Source organism: Hyperolius riggenbachi, chromosome 2 (assembly GCF_040937935.1).
Source record: "Hyperolius riggenbachi isolate aHypRig1 chromosome 2, aHypRig1.pri, whole genome shotgun sequence".
Classification (NCBI taxonomy): domain Eukaryota; kingdom Metazoa; phylum Chordata; class Amphibia; order Anura; family Hyperoliidae; genus Hyperolius; species Hyperolius riggenbachi.
In genome coordinates, this window is record NC_090647.1 from 455769047 (window position 1) to 455791691 (window position 22645).

The 22645-nt window shown below is 43.1% G+C and overlaps 1 protein-coding gene across 1 annotated transcript in view; it reads left to right on the forward strand.

Moving 5' to 3' along the window:
* The window catches only part of DPH1 (diphthamide biosynthesis 1), a 426157-nt gene that overhangs the window by 58059 nt on the left and 345453 nt on the right, over positions 1-22645 (forward strand). The window contains exon 3 of the mRNA XM_068270081.1: positions 283-346. Coding sequence (XP_068126182.1) covers positions 283-346 — 64 coding nt within the window. The remainder of the gene's footprint in view (positions 1-282; positions 347-22645) is intronic.

Consider the following 22645-nt stretch of genomic DNA (forward strand, 5'->3'; position numbering starts at 1 on the left):
TTGCTGCTCCTTGTACATTACATTTCCCATGCCAGCTATAAGTTTCCTCAAGTGCCTGTCTTTTGTATGTGCTCAAGATAGCCAAATGTCACATTTGCATGTTTATTCCTGGAATAATCCTGTTATTGGGTCTGATTTGTTATCGCCTTTATAATTTTTTTAGGTAAGGGATACATCCTGTTCTTCCATTGTGTTTGCCTTTTAAATGATGAAAGTGTGCCGGATTTCACCTCATTTAAAGGCGCTCACTGACTTCACCTTGGTTTTCTCTTTTCTTTGCAGTTGCTTTACAGATGCCAGAAGGCCTGCTGATGTTTGCCTGCACTATTGCTGATATCATAGAAAGGTGAGGCTTTCAAACTTCTGCTGTTGTATCAACCGCCACTCATGCTGAAAAGCCTTCCTGTAGAAATAAATATTAGGGCTGATCTCCATGACAATACGTGGTGCTGTTGTGTGAATAAGTGCATCCCATAGACACTTTACAGTTTTGCAACGTACAAATAATCCATCTTCATTTTAATGGTATTAGTAGATAAAGGTGAAATCATATGACAGATACTATCCATGATTTTAGGTTTTTGGTTCCATTGTGTAATTTAAATAAGCATAAACATAAATGCAAATTGCTCAAATGGTTGGAACATTGGTAAGGTGATGTCTTTCTTGGGATCGGTTTGATCATTTGCAGACATTTATTGACCTCGGCAAGCCCAGACGATAAGCTGCCCAGAACTGATCTGAAGTTTTGGCGAGGCTGCAGTTTATTATTAGGTGGGAGGGGGGAGAAGGCCATAGTTATCCTCTGCAAAAAGCGCTACAAAGCAGTTTTATAAAATCTCCATCACAGTTGTACTGAAACTTGATAAAGATTTCACAGTTGATTATTGCTGCCCTATCAATTTCCATTGGCAGTCCTGTTGATCTCAAGTCAGGCTCAAGTTAGTTAGATACTTACCTCTGGATAGTCCAGAGGCTTCCCTGATCTTGCTCTGCCTCCCCAGCGCTGCAAGCCTCTAAACAATCTTCAACATTAAGTCTGAAGATAGCTGGCGGCTATGTCTCCATCCATGTATGAGTGCGGCTGCACTGCACAGGCATGAAGTACGGCCTGTGGAATAGCACAGAGCCGAGTATGCTTGTTTTTTTGTTCTTGCACACGTGGCTCCATGCTACAGCACAGGCACAGGTCCACTAGCACCTGCACAGTGGGGCCGCATGGCCTCGCAGAGCAAGAGAGTCCTAGCGAGCAGGAGAGGGGACTAGGAGGATTGGGGAAGACTCTGGAGGATGTAGAGGCTTACTTCTAATGAGGGTAAGTATCTATTTATTTATGTTTGCGCTTACAGAAGTCTCTAAGGCAGTCCTAGAGATGCCTGTGAGTCTGGGAAAGGATTTGGAGATAAAGCACAGTCATGAACGCAAACAATAAAATGTATATTCATTATTGATCATATTAAAAAAGACATATACAAAACTCACACGATTAAGACTTTGCTGTCCACAATAGCGTCCTTCGTCTGCGCTGGATGCTATTGTGGACAGCGATGTGGGCAAGGATGCGCATGGCCAGGGCTGCGCAGGCTTAGTTGCCCGCAGACTCCAAGTCAGTGAAAATGAAACTAAGCTGCAGCAGGAGTACGGAGGATCGTTTAAAGGACCGGCGTGGGCACAGGACGGTTGCCAGGGGCTGGGAGAAGCCCCAGGCAAGTGAAACTACTATTGTATGGTTTGGTATGTACTGAATAGTAACATATATTTTTTTTCTGGTTGAATACAATTTCACGATCCATCACACACCACGCACACACCACGCAATTCTTGATAAAATTGGGCTGAATTTTTCAACATGTCCAATCTCAAAGATTCGAAAAAAATCAGGAAATTCGATTGGATTTCTCGAATTGAAAACAAATAAAAGCCTTCAATTTTTCGGGACCACCGATCATATATATTGAATAGGTGTAAAATGAGATCTTTTAATTATATGGTGTGTGCCCACCTTCACAGTTCTGAGCTGCTATGCTGTGTCAGAGTCAGTGCAACTCACTATAAATTCTCCATTTTTTAAAAAAAAAAAAGATTCTTTATTTAAAAATAAAAAAAAATCCATTTTGTATAAATACATACAAAAGGAAGAAAACTGACATGAAAGAGAAGTACAAAAAACAAAGGTCTTACAGGCTACATCTCAGTAGACTATTCTGTGGGAAAACATCACTGTCAGCTTTTGCCTTTGTAGAAACGGTACAACTCAGGAAAGCCATGTAACAAGGGGACATAGCAAGGACTCGATAGTCACTCTTCTTCCTTCAAGGATTAACTGACGACAAGCTAAGTGCTTACGTTGTTAAAATTGAGCAAAGTAAAAAAAAAATAAGCTTCTAGGAACAACTTTAGAAGCTATGCAAGTCTGAATATTAGGAAGGATTGAATCCTTCATTATACTAAAGGTTGCTTGAGGAAAATGTAAGGCTAGGGTCCAGAAAACTGAAATTGAAGTTGAAGGGCCAAGTCAAAGGCTAGATCTTAATCCAGCTGAGATGGTGGTGTAGACAGACATAAGAGACACCTCTTTAAAATTGTTTCAGGCAATGTAGACAATACAAAGTCCTAGAATTGAGGGTGTACGTAGAAAATCAAGTTTTAATTTTTTATTTCTTGTTCATTTGTATCACCTTTATCTCTATATACTGTTTACATCAAGATGATATTCATATATTAACATGTTAATAAAGCAAAACTATTACATGGGGTGTACTTTTTCACATGACTGCATAAATAATCATCTTTGAAACATTATGCAATTTTCCTCTTTTAAACATTATGCAATTAAACTGTAAAAAAACCCCTCTTATACTTTTTTTTTGGAGTTCTGTTAAAGTGTACTTCAAATGAAAAATAAAATGTATACTAATCTGAATGATCTATAGGCTTCTCAAACCCCTCCAGACCACCCCTCCATTTTGCAGCTGAATGCCGCACCCATGTCTGTAATTAGAACCAATCAGAGCCTGGCGCATGTGCTGGTGCTGTCCTCTGTGCACGCCCCGTGGATCATGCTACCACACGACTGTGCACTTCAGTGGTGGCCGAGAGCATCCTGTGCATGCGCAGCTCATGAAGAATTGGAGCTGCGCATGCCCAGGATGCCCCTGGTGTTGGTTGCTACACACAGCTGTGCAGGACCAAGTACAAAGAGGGCACACTGATGGACAGCAGAGATCCGACCAGAGTTCTAAATGGGGCATAGATGGAGCGGCAAGACGGAGGGCAGGCTGGTGAAATGAGGAGCCTGGAGAGGTCTAAAGAGCCTATAGATCATTGAGGTAAGCCCCCCCCCCCCCCCCCCCCATACATTGTCTGTTTAATTCACTTGAACCCTGTATCAGCTGGGTTCTGGTGCATAGCTTTGCTCACTTGTAGAAAATGGTCTGTCCTTTTCTGTACCAGATATAGAAAAGGTAGAGGCCTTTTTCTGCAAGGTGGCAGTACTATATGCTGGAACCCGGCTGATATGGGGCTCTGGAGAATCTTATTATGCAGACATCATACTAGGGGTTCACATTGACAGTGGTAGGCCAGGATGGCTGATAGGGTAAAGTGTCAGCTTCCTGGCCAGCAGCTTTTCCCAAAAGCAGATACCATCTTAATAAAGCTTTACAATGTGTTGGCAGTGATGAGAGGCCTTTCATGTTATATGCTTTCAGCCAACAAGCTTGTAATATGCAAATTATTGTGTCGGATGATTTTTGTACTGACCTGCAGCCCTGAGTTTAATGTTTGGCTGTGCCGTTTGTCCTCCACTGAACACGCTAAAAGGTTTAGTAATTATATTCAATCCAGTGTGCTTTCTTATGAAAAAAAAATGAACGCACAGGTGTCCTAGTGACACACTGTAATGGCAGCTATATGGTAAAGAAGAGGTTGAAGGAAGGGCCACACTTTTTTCATGGGGGACATAACAGTAGCACTTGTTATATGAGGGTTCTTATTTCTGCACTTGTTACATAGTGGCATTAAAGCTGCACTTGTTACGGGGGGCAAATTTTAGCTGTTGTTTCAGGGGACATCCTAGCCACAATTGTTCTGAAGAAAATATAGCTACCTATGTTGGAGGTACAATATAGTTGTAAATGTTATAAGAAAGATATTATAGCTACTCTTGGTATGGAGTGGCATTCTAATTTTATTTGTGAATGTGTGTTTGGGTAATGGTCAAGTACTGTACTACATTGATGAGTCACATAGTGTATTGGCTGCTGGTCCACAAAGTCGTACCTCTGTAGGGCTTTGTACTAATGTGTTGACATCATAACTCTTTGCTTGTTTTTTAACATTCTCTGTGATAACCAACGTTGGTGGTGCACATGTGGTGATACTCCTGCTGTCAGCAGGAAAGGGAATAATCAGCAATGCTACATGCAATTAATGCGCCTGGAAATTTGGGCGCAAAAACGGCTCCAAAAAGGGCTCCCCCTGCTCCTGCAAAAGTCCCGGTAGAGTAGATTACTATTCCCCCTCCAGGCTGCCGTGGACACCGGTAAGAACTACGCTGTTTTTCTTTTTTTGTTTTTTTTTAGTAATTTGGGCTCCAACTTTTTACGGCACCCAAATTACTATCTGAGCACTGCTATAGCCGGAATTCCCATTATGGCCTATGGTGGCGCATGGTGCGCCCAAATTTTCTGCATTTCCTCGATCAGCAGTAACTTGCACAAATATTTTCTGACAGGTGCTCTTAATTATGTTCTTAGGAAAACGTATTGATGTAAATGGCTAATAGCTAGTGAGACTTGTATTATTCATGTAAATTATGCAAACTTGTATTAATCAGACCATGTATTGGCACTCTGAGATATATTTTATTAGTTTCGCTAGCACTGTGGCCTTACTACACTGGGGCTATGGAATCAGTTTTGTAGCAGAATTTCAATTTCTTTACTGGTGTATGTGAGCTTCCTGTTTGTGTTGTTATAGGTTCCTTGTCAGTTCAAAATTTACTTGGAGGTTAGTAATCTTCCACCTATAATTGGGCCTAGTGTATGCCTATTGTATGACTCTGATAAGGACATCGCAGTATAAGTTCCCTCAGGGTCCTGGCTGGTGTGAATGTTTCATTGTTCCCGTAAAACACTGCAGAATGTGTTAGCACTAAATAAATTAATAAAATAAAGAAATAAGTAGGCTGCTTCTTCAGCATGGTGATTTGAAACTTTTATGACTCTGCTACAGGAAGACTGTTATAAAATGCATTACTGTATAACAGAAACTTCAGACTTGTTGGCACAAAAACCGCGTTCATTAACATCAGGCTGGAGAAATCCCAGGAGCCAGATAGAACATGCCTTAAAGAAATGATTGCTTTTGCTTAGCAGGCCTTATCATTATGGTCACTGCATAAACAACTTCACTGGCCTCTCAAGGCATAACTCCCCTTACAGTATTGCCTTCCAGGTTAGTATTATTATTAGGAATTACATTTATAGTAATCTGAATTAGCAGGGAGTGCAGTGATTGGCCTCGATGACATAGCCGTGGCCCCGCTCTCGAGACCTTCGGCTTTAGAAGAAGTAAGAAGAGGGAGCAGTGGGTGGCCATGGTTGGCAGGCTGGGGCAGCACTCACCACCTGATTCATGGATGCTTTCTGAAGCTGTGCTAGCGCACCATATGTACATATTTAGAAGGGGCAGAGGACACCAGAGGGAACAGCCCACTGGAAGGGACAGGTGGCGGGGACAGGGGGACAGCCCACTGGAAGGGACAGGTGGCGGGGACAGGGGGACAGCCCACTGGAAGGGACAGGTGGCGGGGACAGGGGGACAGCCCACTGGAAGGGACAGGTGGCGGGGACAGGGGGACAGCCCACTGGAAGGGACAGGTGGCGGGGACAGGGGGACAGCCCACTGGAAGGGACAGGTGGCGGGGACAGGGGGACAGCCCACTGGAAGGGACAGGTGGCGGGGACAGGGGGACAGCACACCGGAGGGCACAGGTGGACAGCACACGGTAGGTTACAGGGGGTGAGGACTGGGGGGACCACACACCGGAGGGTACAGGGGAGTGAGGATGGAGTCAACACACCAGAGGGGACAGAGGGATGGAGGACAGGTGGGGTAGAGACACAGGAGGACAAAGGACACAGTGATAGACTGGACATGGGGACAGAAGACACGGGAGAAAACGGGGTCTCAAGAGGTACAAGGAAGGTCCAAGGGAGAGAATAATTGGGGGGGTCCATAATATGCTCCTGCACCATGGATACACCAGGTTTAAAGGGGAACTGAAGTAAGAGGTATACGGAGGCTGCCATATTTATTTCCTTTTAAGCAATACCAGTTGCCTGGCAGCCCTGCTGGTCTATTTCTCTGCAGTAGTATCCGAATAATGCCAGAAACAAGCAGTCTTGTCAGATCTGACTTTAAGGTCAAACACCTGATCTGCTGCATGCTTGTTCGGGGGCTATGGCTAATAGTACTAGAGGCAGAGGATCAGCAGAGCTGCCAGGCAACTGGTATTGCTTAAAAGGAAATAAATATGGCAGCCTCCGTATAACTCTTACTTCAGTTCCCCTTTAATCTCATTTTTTCCCTTGGTTTTTGTCCTCTAAACCTTGGTGCCTCTTATGGTACGAAAAATGTGGTACATCTGGCTGTTCTTGAGCTGTCTATCAGCAGTTTGTTTTTATGCAGAATATTATGTTGCATATAAAAATCACATCCTAAGGAAATGTGCTACATTCAGTTCTGTGAGCACTAACTGCACGAAGTCTGTGTTTTATTTCCGTATCTTTGTGGGTTTCCTCTGGGCTCTTGGGTTTTCCTCCACATTCCAAAAACATACAGATAAGTTAATCTATAATTAAAAACAAAAGTTTGCTTTCTTAAAACAGAAAGAATTTGCGATAATTCAGGTTGGAGTGAGCTTGAGATGTCTCCCAGTGCAACACTGCTGAATATATGCAATTTATCCATTGTTACCCTTAGAAGCTAAACACACTTCCAGATCCGCTGGAATGCAATGATGTGTCAGCTTATTAATTTGTACAGAGCCATAATAATCCAACATGCATACAGACTGTTTCGGGTTGTTTTATCCTCATCAGTGCATGGCATGGATTAATTTGGCTCTATGGAGTAGGGCTTGTAACACCGAGAGGTACAGACTAACCAGCAAGTTAATGGTGAACCAGAACTCATTGGAGTGTGTGAGGGGCTACAATGGTCCTTAAAGCCCCCTTACTGAAATGCTATGGAAAACAAAAGTTTGCTTTCTTTTTAATATAAGTACATAGTGGATCATAAGGAAACATTATTACATAGTGCTAACATTGCCGTGCGACCATACATAGTTGCATAGTTATTTGAGTTGGAAAAAAGACATACGTCCATCGGGTTCAACCAGAAAATAAAGTACAACACCAGCCTGCTCCCTCACATATCCCTGTTGATCCAGCACCATGTAATAATGTTTCCTTATGATCCACTGTGTACTTATATTAAAATGACCTCCAACAGTAGTAATACCACTAATAACAATATGTTGTGATTCCTGGCCACGTTTCATCACATTTTTGCATTTCGATTTAGATAAGAACACTTCCTGTATACCATCTTTTCCTGACACTCTTGTCTGAAAATTGTAGGATTTTTCCTTACTTTAGGTATGAGTGAAAGTGTAATTACTGTAGACTAAAGCAAGCCACACAAAGATAGATCTAATTTTTTAAGTCCAGTCATTTTAAAACTGCTGTTTTTGTTCCACAAAACACTGGACAAACATCTGCAGAGTACGCCAGCAATTTCATGATCCAATCATAAAGCAGATCAAGAGTTGTGAAGAAGAAAAAAAGACCATTATATTAACCATCTTAGCGGTATGGACGAGCTCAGCTCGTCCATCAACGCCGATGGCTGCCGCTCAGGCCCTGCTGGGCCGATTTTGTTCAAATAAAAAGCAGCACACGCAGCCGGCACTTTGCCAGCCGCGTGTGCTGCCCGATCGCCGCCGGCGAAAGAGGGTCCCCCCAGCCGCCTGAGCCCTGCGCAGCCGGCCAGCGCTAAGGGCTGGATCGGAGGCGGCTGACGTCGGCTGACGTCCATGACGTCACTCCGCTCGTCGCCATGGCGACAGGAGAAGCCAAACACGGAAGGCTGCTCATTGCGGCCTTCCGTGTTACTTTTGGCCGCCGGAGGCGATCAGAAGAACGCCTCCGGAGCGCCATCTAGTGGGCTTTCATGCAGCCAACTTTCAGTTGGCTGCATGAAATAGTTTTTTTTTATTTAAAAAAAACCCTCCCGCAGCCGCCCTGGCGATCTTAATAGAACGCCAGGGTGGTTAAAAAAAAATAGTAATTACAGCTGGGCACCAGCAGGAGGGACATTGCAGTTTTAGGCCTGAAACACACCAGAGGAGTTTTTCTGAGCGTTTTGAGTTTTAAAATCTGCTGCTAATGTTATCCTATGTGTCTGTTCACACTGGAGCAATGAGGTTTTGTAAAAAAAAACCATAGCATTACATTGGGAAGAGGTTTTGAAACCTCTAAAAGCTCTTCCCAATGTAATGCTATGGGAGTTTTTACAAAACCTCATTGCTCCAGTGTGCACAGACACATAGGATAACATTAGCAGCAGATTTAAAAACTCAAAACGCTCAGAAAAACTCCTCTGGTGTGTTTCAGGCCTTAGGGCCTGTTTCCACTACACGCAGATTCTGCATGCAGAAAACTGACTCCAATGAATGCCTATGGGAGATCTGCATCAGAAAAACAGGCCCATAGGCATTCATTGGAGTCAGTTTTCTGCATGCAGAATCTGCGTGTAGTGGAAACAGGCCCTTAGAGCATGTGCAGAGATGAGCAACAAAATTGATTAGAATAGATGGAAGGTCTCGCTTACCAGGAATCTTAGATGAACTGGCCTTATTTAGTCTGGAGAAAAAAGTGCCTTAGAGGAGATCTAATTTAACTTGTATAAATACTTCAGAGCTCAATATAAAAGCTTGGCGGATAAGCTTTTTGTCACTTTTACAAAGGACAAGGGGACTTGATCTGCGCATGGAGGAAAACTGTTTTGGCCATTTATTTAGAAAAGGGCTCTTTACAGTAAGAGTGATTAAAATGTGGAATGTATTGCCACAAGAGGTAGTTATGGCAAATTCTAAAACGTTTCAGGGGGGCTTAGATGCTTTTCTTGCATTGAAGGACATCCATGGCTATAGTTACTAGGTAATTCCTGGTGGTGTTAATCCAGGAATTTTATCTGATTGCCATCTGAAGTCAGGAATCAATTTTTTTTACCTTTTGGGGCTAATTGGACCATGCCTTGTAAGGGTTTTTCACCTTCCTCTGGATCAACAGGGATATGTGAGGGAGCAGGCTGGTGTTGTACTTTTTTTTCTGTTTGAACTCGATGGACGTATTTCTTTTTTTCAACTCGAATAACTATGTAACTATGTATGGTCATACGGCAATGTTAGCACTATGTAATAATGTTTCCTTATAATCCACTGTGTACTTATATTAAAAAGACCCCCCACAGTACAGTGATACCACTAATAACAATATGTTGTGATTCCTGGCCACTTTTCATCACATTTTTGCATTTCGCTTTAGATAAGAACACTTCCTGTACACCATCTTTTTCTGACACTCTTGCCAGCAAAGTTTAGGATTTTTCTTTACTTTAGACATGAGTGAAAGTGTAATTACTGTAGTCTAAAGCAAGCCACACAAGGATAGATCTATTTTTTTTTTTTTTTTTTTAAGTCCAGTCATTTTAAAACTGCTGTTTTTGTTCCACAAAACACTGGACAAACGTCTGAAGCGTACGCCAGTAATTTCATGATCCAATCATAAAAATGATCAAAAGTTGTGGAGAAGAAAAAAAGACCATTATCTCTAATGTTTCCACTCCATGCCTTTTTTTCAGTTTACTTAAACAGTATGTCTATTGGAAACAAAATTGTCCTAAACAATATGTCAGTAGCATATAAAGAGATATAACAATGAAGAATTTTCTGAGCAAACATGCAACATTATTCTTTGTACAAAACTTGGAGCGTGTTTAAGGCAGTTTAGGAAGATGAGGTATCGTGGTAAATAGCTAGTAGTACTATCTACCAATCAACTGCATAACACTAGCCTGCTTATGGTCCGCTGGTACACTATTGTATTACTGTATATTACAGGCACAATAGACCTGTGATTGTTCAGGCTATGAATCAAGTATTCAACAAAGAGGTCACATTTTCTAAGGATTGCGTCGGAGGAGTGTGTTTCAACCCACAGGTCCCATATTTCCACAGAACCATCGTGACTGTTTTCTGTACGACACAAAGTGGTTTGAAATTGAATGGGATTTTGTCTCATCAGAAGTGATTGTATCCCTCAAAAATAAGATATTCAGTTAGCCTCCTTGGCGGTAATCACGAGTCAGGCTCTTTAAGGGCTCGTTCACACTACAAGATCTTATCAAGCGCTTGTGATTTTAAACGCTCTTGCTTATGTTATCCTACGTGTGTGTTCTCACTGGAGCGATGTGATTTTGTAAAAATCTCCCATAGGATTGCATTAGCAAGAGCTTTTAAAATCTCTGGCATTTAAAAAGCTCTCGTGGTGTGAATCAGCCTTAATTATGTGTGCAGCGGTGCGTGTTTCCCTATATGCAGTAAAACACTTGCGATTTTGATGAGTGTACTCTCTGTGACAGTGTTGCCCAGGGCTGACTGCAGCACATTGCCCCTACTTCCTGTGGGCTCTGTAGGCCTGAATTACTAACCACATCTTCAGATTCTCAAGGATCCACACTGGGCATACAGAAGTGTCCCAGCGACCCTCAGATGGATATTTATAAAGATGAGCACTTTTTGATGAAAACTAAAAATCCTCCTTGATGATGCAACTCTAAGTTAGGGAAACCTGCAGATGAGCGTGAGGAAGGTTTTGAGGGATACATCTTTAGATTAGATGTGGGAGAGAGTTAAGGTGCCCATTAACGGTACAATTTTTCACTAAATGTGATCTTTCGATGCGATTTGAATGATCTTAACTAATTGGAAGGCAATAGATTATTCACATTGACTGATTCTTTCTTTAAATTCGATCATAAAATCCAACTTTTGGATTGATTTTACCTTATTTAGAAATCAACTAAAGAATCGTTCCTTATCGATTGTCTTCATAAACTGGGAATATTCTAGACACACACCATACAATTTTTTTTATTTATTTACAATTCGAGAATTGCAATCAATTAATCTGATTGTAACCATTAAAAATAATAATAAATAAATCTGACCAATGTACCACACAAGTGTGTTCAATCTTTTCCCAATTGTAACAAAATAAATAAATTGAAAACTCAGAAAACATTGCTTAGGTCTATGCTTGAGTAAATTGGAAATCTACCCTATACCATTCAATTTTCCTAAAAATTGATCTGAAAAATCCACCACTCCCGATCGACTTATATCGAAAAAACGAGAAATCCGATTTGATTTCTCGCTCTAATAAAAAAAAAAAAAAAAAAAAAAAAAAAAAAAGCTTTAGCTTTTTGGTACAACCGTTCGTTTTTACTGAATTGCCACAAAATCAGATCATTTTATTGAATATTGTATGACCAACCTTAGACATGACAAAAAAACTCCTGGAATTCAACTTAAAAGTTAAATTTTATTTTCATTTCTACTTTTCTAATCTATGGTGTTAATCCTTGCAGTGTATACAACTGAACAGACTGTGTCTGAAGTATAGTGCTTATGCAGATGCATGACTGAAAATTTCAGCTTGGTTTTCAGTACCGGTATGTCCTCTGCCTTGCAATATGACAGGACAGTGGACTCAGGGATTGTCGTCCTTTTCTGTAGGCCAGTTGACCCATTGCATTTGAGCTGAATGTAGAAAATCTGACTGTACATTTTCCCAGGCAGCGGACTGCATTGCCATTCCCGTCATGGAATGGATTCTGTCAACAATGTCACTGCAATCGTCAGAACGGGTGTGGCGACGTCTGCCATAGTGTGAACCCTCTCTCACACAGTGGAGGCCTGCTTCTCTCCTGATTTACCATTGGAGTTTTTTTTTTTTTTTTTTTTTACTAAATCTTTATGGAGCAATCTGAAGACTTAGTAACAATGCATCCTTGATTTATGGTGCAAGATGCCATGTTTAAATAGGGAGATCTTGTTTGAGTATAGGATAAATCTATGTTTGGAAATATTTGATATTGGGCTCTATTCACTAAACTTCTCCTAAATTACTTATTTATGACCTAATTGATAAAAATAACCTTTCAGCACATTTTACAAGCAAACTAATCACTCAAAGTAAGTTTTTCCTAATTAAATTAAGTTCAATATTACTATTCTTACACTAATTATATTACGTTTTTGCTCTTTGGGAGCTTAAAAAAGTAACATATATTAGGTGAAAACAGAGGAAAGCAGGTGAAAAAGCTTTGGAAATCATACCCAATATGTGCATTCAAATCTGAGCTATAGGTGGAAAAGTGTAACCTGAGACTCTTTCATGTTTTTTAGCAATATGTTGTGCTTTCAAATCCATCCACCTGCAGCAGTGCGAAACAGCGCCATCTGTTGGTTTGACTGGCAAGTTTAGCATGTACAGTGCAAGCTTATGGCTTGGGGGGGAAGTGGCTTTTTACTTACCTGGAGCTTCTTCCTGCAGCCTGTAGTCTTTCAGGTCCCCCGGTGTCCTCTAGGTCTTTGGTGTACCGCTGCCCCCTCAGAAAGATCTGCGTCTGGAACTCCAGTCACAGGCTACTGCTCGCGTGTGTTCCTGTTTGCGCGTTTCCTTGATAGCGCTCCAGTCACCGTGAGCTTGTTATGCGTTGTGGAACATTTCTTTTGAGAATCACGCAGATCACTCCCAGAGATGGGAGCGCGATTGAGGAAGTGCAGAGACGGCACAGTGTATGCACAGTAACCTGCAACTGGAGCTCCAGTCTTAGATCCTTCTGATGGGGCAGCGGCACAACAGAAGGGACATGGAGGGACTTGAAAAACTACAGGGGGCTGGAAGAAGCCCAATTAACCTCCCTGGCGGTATGATTCCTTCCTGATTTTAGGGTCTAAAAGCAGTACAATTTCTTCATGCACTTTTAGACCCGGAGTATACATAAAATGATGTAGAAGTGTTTGCGGGCCAGATTGGACAGCAGTGTCACCTGATGTGGAATTTGATTGGAAACCAGTGAACTACTGGGGTCTGGCTTCCATGTAGATGGGTGGTGCCAGCACTGCTACTCTATGTGCGGACCACCAATATTTAAAAATGTAGCTGACCGCATCTATAAGTAATACATTTTGTGTGTGGGGGCCAGTAAGAAAGCCTCACGGGCCTTAGTTTGAGGACCACTGCTCTACATGGACCTCCCGGTGGTAACCACGAGTGTAGCTCGGTTTTATCTGAGCTGTGGTTTTCCACCCCGGGTGTAGCTCGTGCTTACCGCTAAGGAGGTTAAAGGACAACCGAAAAGAGGAATATAGAGGAGGCCATATTTATATCCTTTTAATCAAAGCCAGTTGCCTGGCTGTCCTGCTAAACCTCTGCCTCCAATACTTTTAGCCATTGACCCTGAACAAGCCAAATGGATCAGCAGAGTGTCAGGCAACTGGTATTGTTTAACAGGAAATTAATATGACAACCTCCATATTCCTTTCACTTCATTTGTCCTTTAAAGAGAACCCGAGGTGGGGTTCTTACATCGCAATCCTTATACAGAGGCTGGGTCTGCCTATAGAGCGGTGTCAGACCCCATAAAACACAGCCGCGCTGGCGACACGCAGCGTGTCGCAGCCGGCTGTGTTTATCTCACTAATGCCAGTCTCGCTGCTCCTCCGCCTCTTGAATCGCTCTGGTCCCCGCCCACGTCCCTTCCCTCCCCGCTGATTGGAGGGAAAGGAAGCGGGCGGGGACCGGAGCGATTCAGGAGGCGAGGGAGCAGCCGAGACTAACATTCGTGAGGTAAACACAGCCGCATAGCGCGGCTGTGTTTTATGGGGTCTGACAGCGCGCAGGGGGGTCTTTGGAGGAAACTAACTAGCAACAGAGGCTGGGCTCTATAGGCAGACCCAGCCTCTGTATAAGGATTGCAATGTAAGAACCCCGGCTCGAGTTCTCTTTAAAAATCCAATTTTTTTTTTCCCAATTCAAGTATGCTTTAATGCAGACTACAGTATATGCATCTTGGAAAAGGGCCAGTCAAAAATTACCAGGAAGTGTTTGGCTCAGTTCCAAGTTGCATACAATTTGCATTAAATTTGTATGCAAATCAGAATGAATTGCATCTCATTCACTATCCTTATTCATTACTATAAAAAAATATTTTTATGTATTTACCCACAAACAAAACACATGTCTTTATCATAATCACACTTTTTTAATGTGCTACTTATTCTTTTTGGTCAATACATCATGGTACATTGTTAGATAGAGCTCTGTTCAGTTTTGCGTTAATGGGCTTAAAAGCGTTTATTTTATGCATAGTAACATTATGCGAGAAAAAAATATTTCCATCTCGTATTCCTCATTTTGTTCCAGGCTAGTTAAATCACTGTAATTTTTTATTATATGCTTCAGAAAGGAAAATAACATGTAATATGCCCTTCCTGCCTTTAAAAGCCTTCCTCCGCAATATAATTTCTTCCTTTCTTTGACGTCTCTTTATTCGTACTATGTGGTGAATGTTTGAATGTTTTCATGTCACACGCGTGAGGCTAATCTAAGCGCCATGAAAGGTTGCAAGAGCAATTCTGTTTGTGACTTTCTTTCAAGCGCTTCAGCCACCTGCACACTGAAATATAATACAGATCCACTTGAAGAAAACAACTAAATAGGCAGTTAAGCCTCATGCATGTGAGCTGTCTTGCTTGTGCAATATTTCCTACACTTTCCAGCCAGTACTTTTTGCTCCTGCTTTATTTATTTTTTAGTAATGACATTTTAGGAAGAGTGACGAACATGCATTTTATTTATATAGTACCAACATATTACGCAGCGCTGTACAGAGTATATATTGTCTTGTCACTAACTGTCCCTCAGAGGGGCTCACAATCTAGTTGTGATAACTTGGAATAGCCACACAGTGAATCATCTCACATGGATGTTTTTCCGACATGGGATACCTTTTTGTCCTGTTATTTTGGGATAAGTTTACGCGTGGAAAAGGGCGGAGCCAGTCGCTGCTTCCAGGTCCTGCTCTTTGGGAGTCGGCTGCTGGTCAAATTTGCATGCAGTTGACATGGGGTGGGGCTATTGAGGGAGTACTATTATAATAATGCAGATCAGGTAACTGATGACACTCACTGTTTGTTCATTATTGGGGTTCTTTAAAAGCATTAGTTAGGAACTTTACTGAAAATAACGTAATGGATAACATTGCTTATTTTTTACTATAAACTATTTTATTATCTACTTCATAAACTATTTAGCCATTGTTCCACTATTGTAAAATGTTTTCTCACCCTTCCTCTCCCTGATTTACATCCTGAAGTTTATCACAGGTGGCAACGTCTTTAGTGCTGTCAGGTGCATTTATGCGGAATGTTTGTTTACTCTTTGTTCCGAAGCCAGTAGAAATCAGTTTAAATAATAGCTGGTCTTCCAGAATGCTCTGGGAGGAGATTTCCGCCTTAGGGGAGTGTTACATAGCAATATGCAGCAATATATACTGTATATTGTAATGTTGGTCAGACCTTCATTTAAGGCCCCTTACTGCAGTGGTCCTCAAACTAAGGCCCGCGGGCCGAATGTAGCCCCCTGAGGCTTTTTCACCGTCCCCCCACTCTCAAAATCTATTACTTATAGATGCGGTCTACTGCATCTTTAAATATCTGCGACCCACATATAGAATAACAGTGCTGGCACCACCCATCCACATGGGTCCAATTGGACTGCAGGTTGTCACCTGGCTATGCTTCACTGTCTGTAGTAAAGAAGTTCTTCAAGCTCCACATGAATTGCTGCTTCTCCTCTGGAGGAGTTCCCCTCTGTGTTGCAGGACATACTATCTGCACATGCTGTGTTGCAGGACATACTATCTGCACATGCTGTGTTGGGGGGCATACTATATGCACATGCTGTGTTGGGGGTCATACTATCTGCACATGCTGTGTTGCAGGACATACTATCTGCACATGCTGTGTTGGAGCGGCATACTATCTGCACATGCTGTGTTGGGGGACATACTATCTGTACATGCTGTGTTGCGGGGCATACTATCTGCACATGCTGTGTTGGGGGACATACTATCTGCACATGCTGTGTTGGGGGGCATACTATCTGTACATGCTGTGTCGGGGGACATACTATCTGCACATGCTGTGTCGGGGGACATACTATCTGCACATGCTGTGTTGGGGGGCATACTATATGCACATGCTGTGTTGGGGGACATACTATCTGCACATGCTGTGTTGGGGGGCATACTATCTGTACATGCTGTGTTGGGGGACATTCTATCTGCACAAGCTGTGTTGGGGGACATACTATCTGCACATGCTGTGTTGGGTGACATACTATCTGCACATGCTGTGTTGGGGGGCATACTATCTGCACATGCTGTGTTGGAGGGCATACTATCTGTACATGCTGTGTTGGGGGACATACTATATGCACATGCTGTGTTGGGGGACATACTATCTGCACATGCTGTGTTGGGGGACATACTATCTGCACATGCTGTGTTGGGGGGAATACTATCGGATTTGGTTAAATGGGAGACCTAAGGGCTGCACATGTTAACAGGTAATAGTTTACACTACCTAGGCTCAATGTAATGTGTTTTTCATTTCATGTATACTCTCGGATGTAGCTAAATTGACCATAGTCTGCCTCAAATTTTGCAGTGCGTTTGCATGATCCGTGACTGCCACATGGATTATGCAGCAATGCAGTCTATGGCGATGCGGTAAGTGTGCATGAGCAATCGGGGTAGCGGCGCACATGCTCAGAGCGATGATAAACCAGTGACACACTTCCTGTCCAGCAGGGAGTATGTCACTGAGTGGGGGTTTGGCGCTACGCATATTACCCTGTCGGTGTGAAAGGACATGGTACAGGCTCTCCTGCTGCAGTGCGATCACACCTCACCAAGTGTGAAAGTAGCCTTAAAGCGCATCCGAGATGAAAAAATAACTATAACAAGTAACTTGTCTATATATCTTATCTAAAGTATAGATAGTTTACACAGCAAATCTAGCTGCAAAAAGCTTCAACAGTTTGATTATTTACAGGACTGCGGAGTCGGAGTTGGAGTCTGAGTCGGGGCAATTTTGGGCAGTCGGAGTTGGAGTCGGAGTCGGATGATTTTTGTACAAAATCCACAGCCCTGTTAAGTATTAGACTAAGGAGTCGGAGTCGGATCCATTTTGGGTAGTCTGAGTCGTGGTTTCATAAACTGAGGAGTCTGCGTCGGAGTTGGAGTCGGAAGATTTTTGTACCGACTCCACAGCCCTGATTATTTATTCCTGTGATACAATGAGAGCGGCCATGTTCTGTTTGTCACATTACACACAGGCAAGCTGATCTGCATCTCCAGCCCTCAGCCTGTAAAAACTTCACTTCCCTCTCCTCCTCCCCTCTGCCTCTGAAATCTCTGGCTAGTAACCTCTTCCTCCTCCTGCCCAGACTGAGCTCCCATAAGCACTTGCTACTAAGGCTCAGAGTGCCAAGGCACTCTGGAGAAGCTGTGGGCGAAGCTTGTTTTCAGGGAATTAGAGTATTAAAAAATAAATTATGCAATGAGTAAAAGTTTATCTCGGATCCACTGTAAGCATACTTAAGTATTGGTTTACTATAAAGGGTTTTTCCCACTGCAAATTTCCAAATGCATGGGGAAAAAGATGCAAGCATACTGTATTCCCTCTGCCTATGTTATGCAAATTTTGTTCAGCAGAGAAACAAGAGCAGTCAGTGGAGAAAGGCCCTTACATATAAGTATATTTAGATCTGTTTTCACAGAACACATGAAAACAAAGCACTGGTCAATAATGCAAATATATTGTCTTCTTGATTGTGCTACTAGAAATACGGTAGATGAGAGAGCTTCTTTGCTTACAGTATTCTGTTACTTAGTGCCTGGTCTGCACCCCCATCCAATTACAACATCATACCTATTAACACTATCGAACAAATCAGTCACCAGATGAGTCATGAAGCTCTCCATCAGCTTTTACAGATTTAACAGATCCATCCATTATACGTTTTTAATTAGGTGGATGATTTCATAAAAACATAGTATTAAGCAAACCTCAAACAAATAAAAATAATAGAAAATGTTGGGTCTCGGGGTATGTTATTTTGATAAATAATGTTGCAGATTATATATAGAAACTTGATTGCCGGGGGGGGGGGGGGGGGGGGGGGGGGGGGGGTTAAAATGTATTGTATCATTTAAAAAGTTATAACAATATTATTAAGACGGTGAATGGCAGTACTGTTTACTAACGGATCTATTTCAATAGATGCTGTAGGTTGGTGAACCTCCCTGTTGCTTACATTACCCAATCTTTCTTCTAGATCTGTATTTTGTGGTTGTTATTCGACCAGCATTAACCAAGTGATAGTGCCTTTTTGGTTACTTTACTATTGATGTTTACTATTGCAATTTTGTGATGTTCTGTTATACATGACATTATGCTTTTCGGTTTGCTCCCCCTAAAGGGGGTAACCATGGAGTTTACTATATAAAAAAGTCAATGAAGTTCTTTGAAACAAGAATGTCAGTACTAATCTACTCTATCACACCACAGCCACTGCTAATGTTGTACTGTCCAATGCAGTACAAAGTTATGCAAACATCTCTCGCGTACTACTTGTATCCATCCTCCCACTGTCATCATTCAGGCAAAGAACCAGCCTGTATCAATATGTGAATGATAGTTTGATTGTTTCAACTGTTCATGCTGTGGTTTTTATAGGTCTTCATTAAAGTTTATATTTGTATACAATAAGAGGAAAGAGGGGCCCCTGGGGTTAATAAAACTAGCGAAGACGTGATCTGGGGTCAGTGCTGCGGGGCCAGCACCAGTTTGCGCACTTTATAAGACTCTGTCTGACGATTTGATCCACATGGGGGATGCCGTGCAGATCCAGCAGTGACGCCCCTGCGATCAGTCCAAATGCTCCCCCATGTAATATATTACGTGGCACAGCAGCGGTGAATGGGGGCCAGCTGTGGTCAGTGTCAGATCTAAAGAAGATGACACTGTATCTTGTTTTATCGGCAACAGCACCATCTAGTGGTAGCCAGACTACGTCCTGTGGGAATGTTTCCTGTGACAAAATGTCACAGGCATGGTGTACCTAACAGCAATCAGCAAAAACTGTGTTTAATTTCTCTAGATCGGCCCCCTTGCACTCTCAAGAACGGTGATATGGCCCTTGGCCTAAAAAGTTTGGACACCTCTGACATATAAGAAAATGCCAATGTCGGACATAGTTTGACATAGGATTGGAAAGGGTTAATCAGTACACTATCCAGTGTGACAAAAGGTAAGTAAATTGGAAGTTTGGCACTAACTTCCTCATCTAGGTATCCCCAGCATCAACATTTTTTTTAAATTTGTTTTAAAAAGTGAATTGAGGTTATCCAAGATTTACAAAAAAACCAAAAACCTCTTTTTGCAGATGCCACCTGTGCTTCCGTGACTATAATCTCACATGACCGAGTTGACGGTAGCAAATCCAAAGGTGACCACCACGTAGCACACAATGTTTCATTATTCCGTCTACCACTGGCCATTCTTGGGAACCTCAGGCCCAGTGTGAGAATTAAGAGTGACAGTAGGTCACATCACTAAGCCCAGCTCTGTTAGGTCCGCATTACCCAAGACCACCCAGCTTTTGACTCCAATTCCAAAAGCTTCTGCAGTATCTCTACAGGTACCCATCCATACTCTTGCTATAAAGTTTTCACTGCAGTGCTGTAATGTTATGCAGTCCACATTTAAAATTCTACAGCTTCCATTCCCAAGAAAAAAAAATGAATGTGGGTTAAAATACAAACGATTACGCTTGAAATATCAGCTTATGCTGGTCTCTATATCCCTTCCTTCTAGTTTTTGTGGTTAGGAATACGTTCTTAACTAGTCCCATATGAGCAGCTTTCTACGTGCTGTAATATTTGTTCATATTCCGTTCTGCAGTAGAAAGGTTATAAGTCTCTTATCTCTGCTGCAAAGCATTTGCACATTATAAATATCGGAACTTGGATTGCACTGAATAAAAATATACAGAACATTCAAACACACTTTAATGAACGGACAATCCCTCATCTCAAGATCAGCTGCATAGAAACGGGTTACTGAGGTCATGACTGGGCCCATACTCGGAGGGCCTGTCTGGGACCGTCCCTTAAGGCCCCATTCACACTTGCGTTTTGGCATGCAAACGGACCGGATCCGGATCGTATCAGGACCTGATCCGGATTGGAACCGTACGGTTTGCATCAGGACTGCTTCCGTGGGATCCGTGGGAAAAAAAAAATACCTTAAAATTTGTTGGGGTCTGCAGAAGGTGCACCTGGTGCACCTGTAGAATCAGGTCCTCCGCTGTAGGCCTCACCTCCACCTCCGACATACTGCCAAACAGCTCCAGCACGTGTGTTACTGCTGCTCCACTCCAGATATGCTTGGCCCATGTGTTCTCATCCGAAATGGCCACTATGATACGCATAGGAAGTGGGGTAGAACGTCAGGTGTTTGTCACCAGTGTGTTCTGTGCTTTCCGTTCCCCATAGGTTTCTATATCCGGATGGTGCAGTCAGGATCCGGTCCGGGCTGTGTTGCCAACTCATCCCTTTAATTACTGACACATATGAATTATCCAGGTTTTGTGGCTATTTAGATGCAGTTAAGGCACTGATTATGTGCAAATAGCCCCAGAACCTGTATTACTTAGATATGTCAGTAATTAAAGGGAACCTTAACCGGTGGGGAAAAAAAATTCACTTACCTGGGGGCTTTCCCAAGCCTCCTGCAGCCGTCCTGTGCCCGCGCCGGTCCTTTGGTCCTTTGGTGCCCTCCGGTCTCCCTCCGTGGCTAAGTTTCGTTTTCGGCCGACTGCCAGTCGTCCTCGGGCAAAGCGTCCTCTTCTTCCGCATTCCCCGTCGTAAAGAGTCGTAAAGCGCGTCTGAAGGGCACCGAAGGACCAGCGCGGGCACAGGACGGCTGCGGGAGGCTTGGGAAAGCCCCCAGGTAAGTGAATTTTTTTCCCCCACCGGTTAAGGTTCCCTTTAAAGGGATGAGTTGGCAACACTGGGTCCGGGTGCGTGGGCCGGATGATCCAGACCCAAAAAATAGCGCATGTTGGAAAAGCCTCCGGAGTCCGGATCCGATCCGGCTCCGTTCTGTACGGAACGTACGCATTTGAACGTCCGCATAGACTTTGCATTGCTATGCGGAACGTACGTTCCGTTTGTACAGTATACGGTCCGGATCCGATCAGGCGGATCCGGACAGGGAACGCTAATGTGAACCAGGCCTTAGTCACCCTTTTAGTCCACTAGTTGCACAGCACTCATCACAGCGCTGGCTCAGGCTGAAGCAAGTCATGTGGAGCCGAAAGCGAATGTGTGAATCAGCATCTTGTTGCGCGACTCCTGTGCTTGTTTAGCTGGTTGGTAAGTATCTCACCTGACACCTGGGCCAGGAGACACAAAGGGGGTGGAGGGTCACGGGACAAGGGACAGAGGAAACACAAGAGACTGGGACGAGGACACAGGGACGCACAAGGGATAGAGGCACACCTTCGGAACATAAGACGAAGGGAGTTTTTTTCCCCCACTTTTGTTGGGAAAAAGGTGTGTCTTAAAATGTACCTGAGGCGGTGTGGCCGGGGGGAGGGGACACAGAGGCATGTTTCCTGCTGCAGGACAGTGTCCCCCTCGCCGCACTCTGACTCCCCCCCCCCCCCCCCCCCCTGAAATTGGCGATTGTCACTAAAATCGAGGGTAAGGGAGGAGAGTTATTTGCCTGCTTAAACGCCCACTGGAGGCATTCTTGCAGGCCTTCCCCAGCTGCCATTGGGCAGCTCTGTCTCTCCCTGGCCGCTCCCCTGCCTCCCTGCACGCTGCTCTCTGTGTCTCACACACACAGAGAGATTTTCCAAGGGTCACAGGAAGTGAAACTACCCCACTGCAGGCTACAGGAGCAGCAAAGAGCGGTGTGGATGGCGACTTCCTGATCCGCCCAGCCCCCTGGATCAGGTAGCATTGTTTATTTTAATTTAGATCCCCACCTCGAGTTCCCTTTATGGTCCGAAAAATACGATACACACATACACACGCATATATTTCCACATATGCACGCACGCATTTTGTATGGGGTTCAGTGGTTTCAGCAATCCTTGGTATAGAGTCTTTAGCACTATTTTATTAATATATTCTGTCTGGTTAAGCAAGTGAGTAATCCTTCATTTTTTAGTGCTGAATTTTTAGTGCTGATTTATACTAACTACAACCTTTCGTGCTTCTGCTGTTCAATGAAGTGTAAATGAAAGTGAAAGATTTATCACATGTACATATAGACAATGTGCGGTACCTTCACACATTTCCTTTTTTTTTTTTAAATATATGGATATTCAAGGCCTCTTGGTACATTGTTTTCAAGCGACATATTAACGAA